Raw genomic sequence first — 16859 nt, 5'->3', positions numbered from 1 at the left:
AGGGGGCTGGGAGTTCTGGGGGGGAGCTGTCAGGGGGCAGGAGTGGGGAGAGGGATCGGAGCAGTCAGGGGACAGGGAGCAGAGGGGTTTAGATGGGTTGGGAGTTCTGGGGGGGCTGTCAGGGGGTGGGGAGTGGTTGGATGGGGCGTGGGAGTCCCAGGGGTCTGTCTGGGGGTGGGGGTGTGGATAAGGGTTGGGGCAGTCAGGGGACAAGAGGTAGGGAGGCTTAGATAGGGAGTGGAGTCCTGGGGGCAGTTAGGGGCAGGGGTCCCAGGAGGGGGCAGTCAGGGGATAAGGAACGGGGGGAGGGTTGGGGGTTCTGGGGGGGCGGGAAGTGGGAGGGGCAGGGGCGGGGCTAGGGCGGGGCTCCTCCCGTCCTCTTTTTTGCTTGCTGAAATATGGTAACCCTAGTTATACCTATACTGTTCCACTGTCTTCAGATTACACTCTGTAGCCTGGATTAATTTGGGGGTGCTGTCATGAACATACAGCTAAGGGTAGCATAAAATCCCTCCTTTACCTGTAAAGGGTTAAGAAGCTCAAATAACTGGTTGGCACCTGTTTGGACCAAAAGGACCAATAAGGGGAGAAGATACTTTCAAATCTTTGGGGGAAGGTTTTTGCTTTGTGTCTGTGTTGTTGTTCTCTCTGAGACAAAGAGAGAGACCAAGGAAGTAATCCAGCTCCTACTGAAATGATACATCTAATATTACAGAAATAGTAAGCAATAGCAAGGAAATGCATTACATTATCTTTTGTTTTAGCTTGTGAATTTTCCCTATGCTAAGAGGGAGGTGTATTCCTGTTTTTTGTAACTTTAAAGTTTTGCATAGAGGGGAATCCTCTGTGTTTTAAATCTTATTACCCTGTAAAATAAATCCATCCTGATTTTACAAAGGTGCTTCTTTTACGTTCTTCTTTATAATAAAGTTCTGTTTTTAAGAATCTGATTGGGTTTTTAGTGTCCTGTGCTCACCTTGGTTACCTATTTGGTTGGTATATCATTCTCAAGCCTCCCCAGGAAAGACAGTGAAGGGACTTGGGGGGATATTTTGAGAAAACAGGAACTCCAAGTGGTCCTTTTCCTGAATCTTTGTCTAACTCACTTGGTGGTGGCAGCAATACCATCCAAGGGCAAGGAATTTGTGCCTTGGGGAAGTTTTTAACCTAAGCTGGTGTAATATAAGCTTAGGGGATCTTTCATGCGGATCCCCACATCTGTACCCCAGAGTTCAGAGTGGGGAGGGAACCCTGACAGGTGCAATTTGCATTTATTACAAACAACAGGTCCTTTCCTCAGCAGCTAAATAAAAACGTCTTTAATAGAGGATATGGGTGAGTAACATCCATAAGCACATGAAGATTTTACCACCAAAATTACTGCAAAAATAAATAAAGCTCCATATATGATAGATACACACAATTTAAAAGTCCCTAGGCTTGTCATACTCACACACTTTCAAGACCATATTAAATACAGAGATGAGATGATAGCCAGTGGGGTATATCATAAGTGGGATGTGATGATTCAGTTTACATCATCCTGTCAAGCCCAATATGCTCAATGAGGGTTGGATAAACACCTTCATCCCATTCTATCCACACATATCCAGGGCCATATTTGATGAGATTTCAGACCTCCTGCTCATGTGTGCTATTCCAGAGAACCTTGTTTGGTATTCTGGCTAATTAAACTTCTCAGGCTGGCATAAGTAGGGTTGCCAGGTGTCCGACTTTCGACCGGAACTCTCAGTCGGAAAGGGACCCTAGTGGCTCTGGTCAACACCACTGACTGGGCTGTTGAAAGTCTGGTTGGTGGCACATTGGGGCTAAGGCAGGCTCCCTGCCTGTCGTGGCTCCGCGCGGCTCCTAGAAGCAGCGGCATGTCTCCGCTCCATCTCCTAGGCATAGGGACAGCCAGGGGGCTCCATGCACTGCCCCCACCCCAAGCACCAGGTTCGTAGCTCCAATTGGCCAGGAACTGTGGTCAATGGGACCTGTGGGGGCGGCACCTGTGGACAGGGCAGCATAAAGAGCTGCCTGGCCTCATCTCCACATAGGAGGGGGGGGGGGGACATGCTGCTGCTTCTAGGAGCTGCTTGAGGAAAGTGGCACCTGGAGCCTGCATCCCCTCACCCTCTCCAGCACCCCAACTCCCTGAGCCAGCCCATGAAAATGAGTGAGTGAGGGTGGGGAGAGCGAGCAACAGAGGGAGGGGGGATGGAGTGAGCAGGGGGTGGGGCCTTGGAGAATGGGTGGGGCCTCAGAGGAGGGTTTAGGGGGCGGGGCAAAGGTGTTTGGTTTTGTGTGAGTAGAAAGTTGGCAACCCTAGGCATAAGTAATTTGTGTCAACCCCATTCCAAATGATTTTGATATGTCAATGTAGTTCACTTCATGAATACGTGTACCCCAACATCCAAAAAAGCTGCTATTTTAAGGTTTTTTCTTCTTTGGGGTTTAATTTTTGTCACAAGCTATATATTGCTAAATCTTCTGACCTAAGTCAAGCACTCTACTTATTCTATCAGGCCTCATTAGGCCTCAGCCTCTTGCCAAGCCTACCTTAATAATACTCCTCACTTTACAGACTTCTCTACTTGCATTTCAGTTGTATTAATATCATGTAAAAATAATAAAGTAACTTAGCAAGCAATATATGAATTATGCTTGCCTCATAATTTCCATAGGATCCGGTCCTGAGTCACTGGTCAACATCTCTTAGTGGCACCAGCGTAACCCTGTAGCAAACAATTCTGTTGATGATGCCGAAGAAGGAATCAAATTCAGCTCACCAGGATGAACAAGAGCCAAAAGAGGTAAGATATTTTTAGCTGGTTTAAATGGTATAGCACCACTGAAGTAAATGGAGTTACACTCATTAACACCAGCTAAGAACCTGGCCCGGTATGTCAACAGGGGCCTTATTCTGCAACCCTAACATTGTGTTACACATACTGACACGAATAATCTCATTAATGTCAACTGAACAACTTTTGTGAGTTAGTGTTTCTCAGTACAAGTAAAATATGCAGACTCAGGCCCCAAAGTATATGAGTAAACATTTTTTTCCATTGGCCTTATGTATGTTTTGGAATTACTTCCTTCTGTTCAACTGGGAGCCATATAACGTTTCAAATGTTTATGCAGAACACTTGCATAAGTTGAGGAGCATCTGTATCCCTTTCAGGAGCCAGATTTGTCTTGTGTACCCCCAAGTTACACCTCACATAAAAACTACTTGCTTACAAAATCAGACATAACAATACAAAAGTGTCACAGAACACTATTACTGAAAATTTGCTTATTTTCTTATTTTTACTATATAGTTATAAAACCAATCGATTGGAATATAAATATTGAAATTACATTTCAGTGCATAGTATATAGAGCAGTATAAACAAGTCATTGTCTGTATGAAATTTTAGTTTGTACTGACTTCGCTAGTGCTTTTTATGTAGCCTGTTGTAAAACTAGACAAATATCTAGATGAGTCGCGGCACTTTCTGCCTACCCCCAGGGGTACACGTACCCCTGACTGAAAACAACTGATTTAGAATGTAAAAAAGAGTTAATGAGTGAAGTAAATGAGGGGGGAGGAAGGGAGGTGAATAACGTAGGGTTCCTTGTATTGGTTTACACTTGTGTGATATGCAATCTAGAAATCTTAACTTTAATGAAAGGGTTGTTTTGTCTGGGACAGCATTTAATTTAGGCTGACAAATGTATGAAATCTACTTAGTTCTTTTAAATGCAGTGCACAATGAAAATAACTAATTTTAATAAGCTGTCTTTTGAAACAAATACAAGAACTGCTTTCAGATCTGTAAAAGCAACGTAATGCTCCAGTAATGCATTTATTATTGTGACTACTGCAAAGCAAGAAGTATTGAAATACATCTGATCAGGTCAAAGCCTCAATTAGGTGCATCACAGAAAAACCATTTAAAAAGCCCATGTTTAATTTCCATTCTGGAGACAGGGCTATCAATCTCAGATGGAAACTCCTACATTTACATAGTAAGAAATCCCACAATGAACCATGTTTAACATAGTCTTTTTTAAACATAAAATAGATAGTCTCCTGTAGTAACTTTTTGATCCATTTTTGATCAATTCCTTTGAATAAGCCATACCATTTTTGACTCTTTTTTAACTACATTCCTAACTTGTTGAATCAAATAAAGATGACATCTAGTTTAAAAAAATAAAATGCTGACATGTAAAGAAAATTAAATAGATATGACATGCAAAAAATATAAGGAAGTTAAATAGGTTTCAAAGTCAGGCACACGAATGTTAGGAAATGCCAGATTTACAATTGCCTGCGAGACCTTAATTTTTTCCCCTTGTGTGTCCATTCTATGCACTGAATGAGACAAGGGACCCGTGGAAAAAACAGTATGTGATCATGTCACTATGGACTATATCATAGTGAATATGCATAAAGGATGCCCATGAAGGGGCACCTTAAAGGATTTGACCCTTATCAGCGATTTGCCTCTTCAAATATCCAGTTTGTTTGCACTATTTTTGTAATTGCACATGTACATTAGGTATTGAATAGCACACCTATTTTGTGTTCAGTCCTAGGTTTCTGACATATTTAAAATGTTGCCATCTTTGTGATTTATCCCTTATTTTGAGTAACTAAAATATAGCACACTGAACTGACACTTATCCCAATTAAGCAGATGTGCCATTTAGAAAATACTAATTAAGCAGATTCTACTACATATATATTTCTGTGGCATTTTATACTTAGGATGTTCCTTTCGGACAGCTTACCAAAATGAACCCATTTATGTCACAAGTCGCTAAACAGAGCAAAGAAAGAAAGACTAATACTTTATATTACCACCCATAATATTAGTTAGCTTTCCCTCTCCCTTTCTCCTCCTCATAAGAAAAAACACTCGTCTACTGTTACTGTATGTCTGACACACACTATATAAATAATGTCTCTATTTAATATGGAGTCTTGCCTAAGGTGATTTTATTTCATTGCCGATAGCTATAAATAAAAGAGTTTATGTTGCCCTTTGTGCTTCTAAGTCCTCATTAAAAACACTCTTTATTTTAAACATATTCATGAAAAGAAATTTTTTACTTAATCCATTTCTATTTTCAACTTTTTGTGGCAATTTTAGTGTGACTGTTATGCGAAAGCAAATATGGCTTTATACAATTTTGGCCTGTAAAAAATTCAGAACATCTTTTGTAAGGACACTGATGGGTTTTTTTTATAGTGTTTGATTGTTCTCTCTCGAAAATAAAATATCTTTACCACGGCAATTCTTACTTGTCCCCTAAATAGTCTCAGTATTTTCAATCTTTTTTCAAATGAAAGCCTCTTCATGACTAACTAGTCACTTCACCAGAAGCTCTCAATTTTATGAGACTGACCAGAATTTAATACTGTATTCTGGATAAAGGCATACCATTGATTTATGTCATGACTTGATCTTTTCTATCCTGCTAGATATGTATTTTAGCATTGTGTTTGCCTTTTTGACCACTCCCACCTCTGAAACAGAGATTTTCATTGTGCTGTCCACAATGATGTCAGGGTTTACTCTTTCCCCCTGAACATAGTTGATTTCAGGCTCAGTAATATATATATCTCATTATTGCTTCCAATATACATTACCTTGCATTTGTGAACAATCAATTTCATCTGCAATTCTGCTGCCCATTCGCCTAGCATTCTTACATCCCACACAGTCTGCTCTAGTCTTGACAAGCCTAAATGATTTTATGTCATCTGCAATTTTTGCCACATTACTGTGCAATCCTTCCTCCAGGTCATGGTTAAATACTAATCCTAGTTCAGAATTTTGGGGCACCGCATTTTTAGTTTGCAACATGGCAAAAAAAGACTATTTTATTCTTTCTGTTATCTATTTCTTAGGCAATTTCTAATCTGCTTTATCTCTCCCTCCATGACTTATTAATTTTCTTAATTGTCTCGTGTGAGGAACTTTGTCAAAGGCCTTTTGAAAAAAATCCAAATACATTAGATCCACCAATTCTCCTTCATCTACTATTTTCCTGACATGCTCAAAAGAGTTCTTATAGATCAGAGAGGGATTATTTTCCTTTAGAAAAGCTATGCTGGTTTCTTTTATCATATGTTAGTCTAAGGATTTTTTTATATATATTTTATTCTTAATTATCATTTCAATCAGATTACCTGGTACTGAACTGTCAGTGGTTGGTCATTGCCAGAATCATTCCATCACTTTAAAAACAAAACAAAACAGGTACAACATATATTAACCCTTAGTCCTCCAGTATACTTGATTTTAATGAGAGCTGCATATTTTTGTTAGCTTGGCCCCTTCATTTTTAAGTTACACCAGAACTCCTGGGTGTCTCCTCTTTTTGACAGCCCCATTTCTTATGGTATCATGTCTTTATTACCTGGAAAAAAAGTAAGTATCCCAGTATCCTCTCTGGTGAGCACTGATGCAAAGAAATCATTTAGCTTCTCTACAACATAACCTCCTGAATTTCTCCCTTTATCATTTGCTAGAATAACACCCACTGATATTCTCATAGGCTTCCTATATCTGAAGAATGTATTATCCTTTTTATGTCTTTGACAATATGCTATGGGCCCAATCTATTTTTGTGTTCACATTCACTTGTGAATGCAAAATGTTACCACATTTAACTGCAAGCACATGAGAGGGCATTTAGGTGTCTAGTTAACTTATATACAGGGACAAACAGGTAATTGGACATCTTAATGTTATCATATGTGCCAGCAATTTTGATCCTACACTTTTGTACCCACAACTGCCTGGACAAAAAATGGAAGCCAGGTTGAGGCAATTTTAAAATTTGGCTCATATGTCATATATTCGTATTAGAGGGTCTTCATGCATATGCAGCATTGATTTAAATTGCCGTAAAGCTTTTTTATTCACATAAAAATTGCTTTAACAGGCTGACAAATATTGTATGATATTTTGTTAGAAAATATAGCTTAAATCCTTTACCAGTTTTATTCTTATCATGTATTCACTTCAAAGTTCTTCACTGACATAGAGCGTTAGAGGGTACTTTGGCAGAGGTTTGGATGTCTATTCAAGGCTCACTTCAATAATTTGATTTTACTGTTTTCCTACCAGAATAAAATGATCCTAATATTCCCTTTCTTCCAGAAAGCTCTGGCAGACTTCCCCCAGTCAGGGTAGGGCTTGTCCTGAAGCATCATATCAGTGACCTATGGAGGAAGAAGGAAATCATTTAGGTTTAAATCAGAGTCACAAAGTTTAAAAACACAAATTTTTAGATTACAAAAGGTTTTTCACTTCAGATCATTCTAATCAACATTTGTAACGACAGCTAAGCTGAAAATCTGAACAAAGATATTATCTGCAGCTCTCTTATTCAAAACCTACATGAACTCTGGTCTGCCTTCTAGAACTGGTTTGTACACCTTCCTGAGAGATGTGCTAATGTAAATGAGCAAGTTACTTATGAGATCTAAGAAAAAATGGATGTAGGTTACTTTCGTCATAGCCATATGAAGAAGGCAAACAGTACAGTTCCAGTCCAGCTGGGGAGGTAAGTCCAAGTTCTACAAGCATAGTATCGGGAGAATTTTGGCTATGAAATCTGAATTGCAGTCCAGGGTGTTGAAGCCAGGGAAGCTTGTGCAGTAAGGGCCATATGCTACCCTCGATCTGCTCTCGATCCCAGATGCCAAAGAGAAATGTACACACAGAGTAAAGGCCATATATGACCCTAAAACCTGTGCTGTTCTCTTACATGATATTTAAAAATTGAAATGCTTATTCTAATTTTCAGAACTCATATTTAAACGGACCATCTGTCAGACTCTGCCCAGAGACCCATACACACATACTACTTTTGGATGATTTACAAAAAGAATTAGAAATGGGCCTGAACTAAAGCAATGGATTTGGATATCCATGATCTTTGGGCGTGTTAAAAATCCATATCCTTTTTTTCAGATTAACACTTATGAAGTATTGAAAACTACAGTATAGTAATTTCATCCACCATGCTATTTAGAAAACCCAGTGGTGGGGAAAACATACACAAGTTTAAAAAAAGAAATCAGTATACAGTACTTGCTGTGAAATGCAGTAAAACAAATGTTTATCTGCCACTAGCATCACTACACTGTTTAAACTATTAATTGCTTTAATAAATATAAAAGTAACTCCTAAAGAGATTTCAACAGAAAACCCCTAGTTTTACTCACTTCCAAATAGAACCCAGTTTTACGGAGAATTTTCTATTTGTATTTTCTTCCTGGTTTATTTTTGAAGCATGGAGTTGTTTTTGTTTGGGTTTTCTAATTTAATCAGCTAGCATGTGAATTAGTATTTTCATTCAAAGACATTTTATAATGTTTATCAAAGGGAACACAAATCCTATGTTTAAATCAGGGATCGGCAACCTTTGGCATTCACTGATTCCCACAGCCCCCATTGGCCTGGAATGGCGAACCACGGACAGTGGGAGCTGCGATTGGCCGAACCTGCAGACGCTGCATGTGAACAAACCGTCCCTGCCCACCAGCGGATTTCCCTGATGGGCCGCATGCCAAAGATTGCTGATGCCTGGTTTAAATCAAAGCCACATATGAATCAAATTCATCTCTCAACTTTAGGGTTCTCAGACCTCAGGGGGTGAAGGTGTTCAACACATTGCAGAACTGGGTCCTAATGATGATGAAAACTTTAAGCATATATGGTATATAAACAAATATGTACTCCAGGATTCTATCACTCTTAGCTTGAAGAATTGATTGTATACTGAAATACTACCATTTCCAATGGTTTTCCTCTGGTAATTCCTTTCTCCAGTCACCCATGTTATGATAGTTTTTATCTTAATAAGACCACCAAGGTTAACTAAATAAATATTTGGATACATATTTAATGCTTAAAAGGCCCCTCTAAAGATTTAATTAATTTCATTCAGCAATACTTTTCCAGTTCCAGGAAGATTCTGTACAGTAATAAATATTGCAAGGAAACAGATGATTACCGGGTGGGTTTTATTCAATTTTCAAAATGTTTTCTCCAGAGTACTTTCTGGGAAATACTTATTATATTTGCTAGAAGGAAGCAATCCGCAGCTGTGTGACCAGTTATTACAGCAGCGTGTTTTATAAGAATGGCATTCAAGTAAGTGACATTTGCTGAGGAAAATGGCAAGATGAGGCAGGAAATGTTCATTCTGATATCAGACAGCTGGTCTTTTTCATCTCTTAGCTCCAGCATTTATTTTAAGTCTTATCATCAGATCAATGTCAGGTCACTTGCAGCTAAATTGGCAGAAGCAAAGACAGTCATTAAAGGGATGCATTCAATAAAGAAAAATCCAATTACCTTTTGCATTAGAGAAATCAAATTCATTTTCTGGTGGTGGTCAAGGACAGTCATTGTGGAAAATGGTGCATGGGAGGAAGGTACTTAGCTTTGTCACAATATAAATAATTTTGTTTGGATAGGATCGATATAATAGCAGCAAGTTGTTTTAACTTCCACCAGCACTGGCAAAAAAACAAAAATTCAAACCTTTTGTTTTCTACAAGTTGAAGAATTTATTTCTCTCTTCACATCTCAAAATCCAGTGCACTGCCTGGCAAACATTCATCTCTATTAGCTCAGACTATCTGGAAAAATGCTGTGTATACTGCGGAATAGATGTTCCATGATGTGCAATTCTTGCATTCTTCAATCATTCTATGTATGTATCTTGTATAATCAAGATAAAATGGGAAAAGCCACTTGAAAAATATCCATTAATAAATTAATTTTGTATCTATAACTATGAAAGAACTAGGAATGTGATACTGGATTAACATTGTTTGTTTATACTGACACAATTTAAAAATGTATGGCTTTCTATGCATAAATGTGTTCCTATGTTTCACTTAACATTCCATTAGAAAAATGGGTATTGTCTATAAAGGCTTACAAACTACAATTACATGGTGTGCACAGTCAGATGCTTGTTCAGTGAAAAATAAAATTGGCATTTCTTGTACTACCTTATCGAACCACAAACTTCATTTTACAAGACACAAATATCAATGTGACTGCACATTATCTAGGAGGATAATCCAGCAATAGTTTAGTGGCACATTTCTCTTTATCATTAGGTCAAATATGCAGAAATGCTTATGAGTCACAAATGTTAGTTTAAGATTAACAAAAACGGACGGCCCGCTGTGACATGGTACACTGCAACCATGTAAAAGCAGGAAATTTTGATTTTGAGTTGAACAGTTGTTATGGGAAATACCACTACCAGATAATACAATTACCAATAGAAAACATGTAGAAAATGGGTATAATGATACTTACCCATCTTTGTAAAGTGTTTTGAGATGCTCATATGAAAAGTGATACAGGAAAGCTAATTATTTATTTATTCTTAAAATTGCATCAATTTTTCATAAAACTACCTTCGCCACTGGTCAAACCACTTCTTTCTTATTACATCACCTACAGCAGACAGAGAAAATTATTGTGCAATTCTGCTTCTTAGAAGATATCTTGCAGGATTCTCACTCCTGGCTTAGTGTGAGATTGGCAGAACTTCCCTAGTTCTTAAGGTTTTTTGACCTTTGAGGGCTATGATAGCAAGGCAGTATTGCAAACCGCGCCCCCTGCTGAGTATAAATGCTGCTTTCTGAATATTCCAGTCTGTCCCTTTGACTGAGTGGAAGGTGAAGCTCCCAGGAGGAAAAATCTCAATTTAAAATGATCAACATAAGATCAAAACATGTGCCTCAAAGAACAAATGAAAAACCAAGGTGTGAACACAGCTCAAAAGCACAACTCCCAACTCTGAGGGGACAGAGCAGGGGCAGAGAGAATCCTACAAGATGCTATCAGAGAAACAGCATAACAAATAACTGCAAACAGGAACTTTTCCAAATCTGTGCTATGACCTCAGCTCACATTGTAAAGTCCAAATTTATTCTTCTTCTGATGTTTTACTTTATTAACAAAGAAAGCAACAATAAAATACCATAAGATTAGCTTGCTCCTTCTATCAGCTTTAGCTGCTCTTAGAGGTCTTCCCTCAGTGCTGCTCAGACCACACCCTCCCAATAAAGTCACTTCAAAGGTACAGTAATTAGATCCCTACCTCAGTGAATCACCAGACCCACTTAATTCTTTCACAGTAAAATCACCTGCTAACAGGTGTTTCAGACAAACACTGACAGCCTGTTACAAACAGGCTAGCTGCAAATAAAACTCTAAACAAGGACAACATGGGGACACTTTTGACCATTCCTTCGAAAATCTTTAAACCTCTTCCTGGGTAGGAACTAAAGCAGATGTTCCCACATTGTAGTCGTTGGAGCAATTGCTGGTCGTCTGTGGAGAGCAGTTTGTTAAATAGTGCTGGCTCATCATCTTTGTTTCCAGCTGCTAAAATGCATTTTAAAATAATTAAAATCTATTAAATGCTTTCGTAACAGCCCCTTTTCCATGCAAAGAACTGCAGTAGGTGTAAACTGGAAGGAAAATGGACTATGAGACAATCTCTCTTATTGGGAAGTGAACTACCCTATGAAAATGTTTGGAAATGCCTGAACTAGCGAACAATGAGCTCACTGGAGTTTCCTTCAGTATTTCATTCGTAGTAGTCATCACCTGGTCATCAAATTGGGTGAGGCGCACACCTCAAGAATTAAACAGTAGAGAGAGGATGGAATAATTGGAAGCCATGGTCCATCAGAACACTCTAGAATTAAAAGCATATGATGGATTCTGAGATCTTTCCTATCTCTAATTAAGCACCGTTCTAACAGACAACACCACAGCAACATTTTATGTCAACAAACAAGGAGTGCCCATTCCCAACTACTTTGTCTGAAAGCTCTGACTCTGCGGTAACAATGCTTGGGACACTGAGTGTATCCAATGGCTCTGTACCTGAAAGGACAGATAACATATTAATGAACACATTAAATCACAGACTATAAGGTCAGCATGAGTGATCTCTGACGCAGTATGTAGTGGACTTACTGCTCAGAAAGAGGGTTCAATCAATACACCTCTTCATAACTAACAGCCATCAAAAATGCCCTCTATTCTCCTTCAGAGCAAGGACGGACAAAGATTTTTGTTAAAGATCCATTCCTATTAGATTGGAGCAGCAGATTTCTATAAGGGCAAAGGGGTCCAGGAGAGCTGGCTGTATTTTAAAGAATCCTTATTGAGGTTGCAGGAACAAACCATCCCGATGTGTAGAAAGAATAGTAAATATGGCAGGCGACCAGCTTGGCTAAACAGTGAAATCCTTGCTGATCTTAAACGCAAAAAAGAGGCTTATAAGAAGTGGAAGATTGGACAAATGACCAGGGAGGAGTATAAAAATATTGCTCAGGCGTGCAGGAGTGAAATCAGGAAGGCCAAATCACACTTGGAGTTGCAGTTAGCAAGAGATGTTAAGAGTAACAAGAAGGGTTTCTTCAGGTATGTTAGCAACAAGAAGAAAATCAAGGAAAGTGTGGGCCCCTTACTGAATGAGGGAGGCAACCTAGTGACCGAGGATGTGGAAAAAGCTAATGTATTCAATGATTTTTTTGCCTCTGTCTTCACGCACAAGGTCAGCTCCCAGATTGCTGCACTGGGCAGTACAGCATGGGGAGAAGGTGACCAGCCCTCTGTGGAGAAAGAAGTGGTTCGGGACTATTTAGAAAAACTGGACGTGCACAAGTCCATGGGGCCGGATGCGCTGCATCCGAGGGTGCTAAAGGAGTTGGCGGGTGAGATTGCAGAGCCATTAGCCATTATTTTTGAAAACTCATGGCGATCGGGGGAGGTCCCAGATGACTGGAAAAAGGCTAATGTAGTGCCCATCTTTAAAAAAGGGAAGAAGGAGGATCCGGGGAACTACAGGCCAGTCAGCCTCACCTCAGTCCCTGGAAAAATTATGGAGCAGGTCCTCAAGGAATCAATTATGAAACATTTAGAGGAAAGGAAAGTGATCAGGAACAGTCAGCATGGATTCACGAAGGGGAAGTCGTGCCTGACTAACCTAATTGCCTTCTATGATGAGATAACTGGCTCTGTGGATGAGGGGAAAGCAGTGGATGTGTTATTTCTTGACTTTAGCAAAGCTTTTGATACTGTCTCCCACAGTATTCTTGCCACCAAGTTAAAGAAGTATGGGCTGGATGAATGGACTGTAAGGTGGATAGAAAGCTGGCTAGATCGTCGGGCTCAACGGGTAGTGATCAATGGCTCCATGTCTAGTTGGCAGACGGTTTCAAGTGGAGTGCCCCAAGGGTCGGTCCTGGGGCCGGTTTTGTTTAATATCTTTATTAATGATCTGGAGGATGGTGTGGACTGCACTCTCAGCAAGTTTGCAGATGACACTAAACTAGGAGGCGTGGTAGATACACTAGAGGGTAGGGATCGGATACAGAGGGACCTAGACAAATTAGAGGATTGGGCAGAAAAAAAACCTGATGAGGTTCAACAAGGACAAGTGCAAAGTCCTGCACTTAGGACGGAAGAATCCCATGCACTGCTACAGACTAGGGACCGAATGGCTAGGTAGCAGTTCTGTTGAAAAGGACCTAGGGGTCACAGTGGACGAGAAGCTGGATATGAGTCAACAGTGTGCTCTTGTTGCCAAGAAGGCTAACGGCATTTTGGGCTGTATAAGTAGGGGCATTGCCAGCAGATCGAGGAACGTGATCGTTCCCCTTTATTCGACATTGGTGAGGCCTCATCTGGAATACCGTGTCCAGTTTTGGGCCCCACACTACAAGAAGGATGTGGAAAAATTGGAAAGAGTCCAGCGGAGGGCAACAAAAATGATTAGGGGTCTGGAGCACATGACTTATGAGGAGAGGCTGAGACAACTGGGATTGTTTAGTCTCCAGAAGAGAAGAATGAGGGGGGATTTGATAGCAGCCTTCAACTACCTGAAGGGGGGTTCCAAAGAGGATGGAGCTCGGCTGTTCTCAGTGGTGGCAGATGACAGAACAAGGAGCAATGGTCTCAAGTTGCGGTGGGGGAGGTCCAGGTTGGATATCAGGAAAAACTATTTCACTAGGAGGGTGGTGAAACACTGGAATGCGTTACCTAGGGAGGTGGTGGAGTCTCCTTCCTTGGAGGTTTTTAAGGCCCGGCTTGACAAAGCCCTGGCTGGGATGATTTAGCTGGGAATTGGTCCTGCTTTGAGCAGGGGGTTGGACTAGATGACCTCTTGAGGTCCCTTCCAACTCTGATATTCTATGATTCTATGATTCTATGTTTTCCTTCTAATCCCATGGAAATCAGGGAGCTAGAACATTCTACACCTCGAGACTCTGAGGGTTTCCTTTTGTCCTAAAGGCACTTTTCCCTTTGTTTGGCTTATGTACTAATATGCCCCCCAAAATGTAGTATCTGAGCACCTCACAATCTTTAATGTAACAGCCCTCTACGGAAGGCAAGTGGTATAATCCCCACTTTACAGATAGGAAACTGAGGCACAGAGAGGCTAAGTGACTTGCTCAAAGTCACACAGGACATCTCTGGTTGAAAAGAGAATTGAACCAGGTCTTCTATAGACCAAGGCTACACAATACATATGGGACTATCCATCCTTTTTTCCTCCCAGGAACCTATTCAGGCTTGCCAAGAAAAAGCCAATTTCCGCTTGGTTTAAGCAGACTAGGCTTATCATTTCTTTGAGTCGCTTGTTACTCATTTCTAGGCTTTTTTGGCTTTTTAAGTAGCTTGTTGCTTGTTTTGGCTTTCCTTTTGGGCTTTTCTGGGAGGTATGGCTTCTGATTTTATCTTTAATTGCCCGCCAGAGACTGTGATTGGCTCCTGGTTGCACAATCCCTCTCCCAACACCAAAAGAAAGGGGATGGGAAGAAATCAGGATCTGGAGACTAACAGCCCCAGGGCCAATGCTCCAGGTCAGCCCGATTGACATGGCAATAGCAGGCCAAGGAGGGAACCAGGAACCCGGGCGGGGGGCGGCCCAGCCTGTCCACGCTCCATCTATGTGAGCTGGAGGGAGCCAGCTCACTCACTCACCTTGGGATGGGTTCCTCTCCCTTTGAGTGTCATTGTGAGATTGCTGCATGTGCTTGCTTCTTGCATGTCCTTCCAGTGCCTACTCTCTCTCCACGGGCTACCTCCTGCCTGCACTACTAGTTACAGGGGATTTGGTTGGTTGGTTTAGTATGGGGGGATTGTGGTTTGGGACGGGGGGCTGATAACAGTAGGTTGGCAGGCTGCAGCAGCAGCAGCCTGCAATTTGCCTGCCCTCGCTGGCTGCTGGTTCTGCAATGCTTGTGCACTAGCACAGGGAGGTGTATCAGGGGAGCTGCGAGGGGCAGGGGGGAGGCAAGCTGTGGGGGGGGGGTGGGGGGGGGGGTGGGGGGTGGTAAAGCGGGGTGGGGGAGCTACAGCATAGCTTGGGCCACGGGGCTGTGGGGGAGAGTGGAGTGGCACCATGCCACCGTTGTTGGTCAGTGACTCTTGGGGCATTTCGGGTGCCGTGGTGCACCACTGGGGGGGTATCTTTTGGGGGACTGGTGATATTATGTCTGTTCCAGTGGTCGGCCGGTGGCACTGTGGATGCAGACCGGTGCTAATCGAAACGGGATTGGCTTGTTTGGGGCAGCTTGGGCTTGTTTTGAAAGGCACTGCAGCTTTATTATCTTGTGAGACTTGGCAACCATCCAGGTGTGTATTTATAGTGTGCCAATCATTATAGCACCTAGGAACCAAATACAAGAACTAGTCCCTGGAGGAAGGTTCCTACAGCATAAACACAGAGTTCAGAGCCATATCCTTTATTGTCCTCCTTTATCGGCCAATTAACACGTCTCCACTCTTTGGGGGGAGGAGGGGAAAACGGCGGGGGGGGGGGGGGGGGGGGGGAATCATGCATGAATAGGGATTGTATTTATGGCTTATTACAACAATCTATTTAACAGCCCCCACACCCACACACACCTCCACTCAGTTTTTTTTAATTTTCTCCTTTCCCCTCTATGATTGGAGAGGTGTTAACTGGCCACTTGACCTTGAATGGTTTCTTGAAATATGTGCTATCTACTTATGCTAAACTATCTGTTCTACCTTGTATTTAGCTATGCCACTCTGAGTACATTTCCCAAATGTGAGGAAGAGCTCTGTGTAAACTCTGAAGCTTCTCTCTCTCACCAACAGAAGTTGGTCCAATAAAAGATATTACCTCACCTGCCTTGCCTCTCTAATATCATGGGACCAGTTACCACAACACTGTATACAAGAGCTTAACAGAAATTTAGATAATGTGCTGTGAATATTCTGCAAATAACTAGCTTCTAGTTACAAAGTGTAACCAGCAAATGGAAGCTGTCAACAAAAAATAAACTGCAGGTACTTATGCAACACATTTTGCAACCTTTCCCAAGCCTCTCTTCAGCATTGCCTTTATCGCACAAGAGGGAATTAGACAACTAAATGAATTTCTGTTCAGATCACAAGCCTTTGCCAAATATCCTTTAAATTACATATGTGCAACATTAATATTGTTTTTAATTACCCATGTGTATAGAAACTACAACCACAGTCAAAAACAAAAGCCTTAACAATTTAGAAATCCCTATATTAAGCAATATCTTATTACACGTCCGAAGAAATACTGCCCTTGGAGCAAAGGCAAACCCTCCATATAAATCAGTCAATCCCACTTTTTAAAAGCTACTCTAATGTCTGACTTCTGGGAACAAAGGTGCTGCATGGAAACCAAGCTTCCGCTGATACTGTTCTTCATTCTTACTGAATATACCCAATAATCTTGAGACTATTACACTGTCACATGTACCCCAGTTGGTAAACTGACTCAGAACACTGGCA

The 16859-nt window shown here is 41.1% G+C and overlaps 1 protein-coding gene across 3 annotated transcripts in view; it reads right to left on the bottom strand.

Annotated features, from left to right (window-relative positions):
• TMEM117 (transmembrane protein 117) overlaps window positions 1-16859 on the bottom strand; it is a 345104-nt gene that overhangs the window by 117689 nt on the left and 210556 nt on the right. For all 3 annotated transcript variants that reach the window (XM_034769923.1, XM_034769909.1, XM_034769918.1), the window contains one exon: window positions 7131-7228. In XM_034769923.1, coding sequence (XP_034625814.1) covers window positions 7131-7228 — 98 coding nt within the window. The remainder of the gene's footprint in view (window positions 1-7130; window positions 7229-16859) is intronic.

This window comes from Trachemys scripta, chromosome 1, assembly GCF_013100865.1.
Source record: "Trachemys scripta elegans isolate TJP31775 chromosome 1, CAS_Tse_1.0, whole genome shotgun sequence".
Classification (NCBI taxonomy): Eukaryota; Metazoa; Chordata; order Testudines; family Emydidae; genus Trachemys; species Trachemys scripta.
Note: the sequence above shows the minus strand (reverse complement) of the source record. Positions and strands in the feature narration are given on the sequence as shown.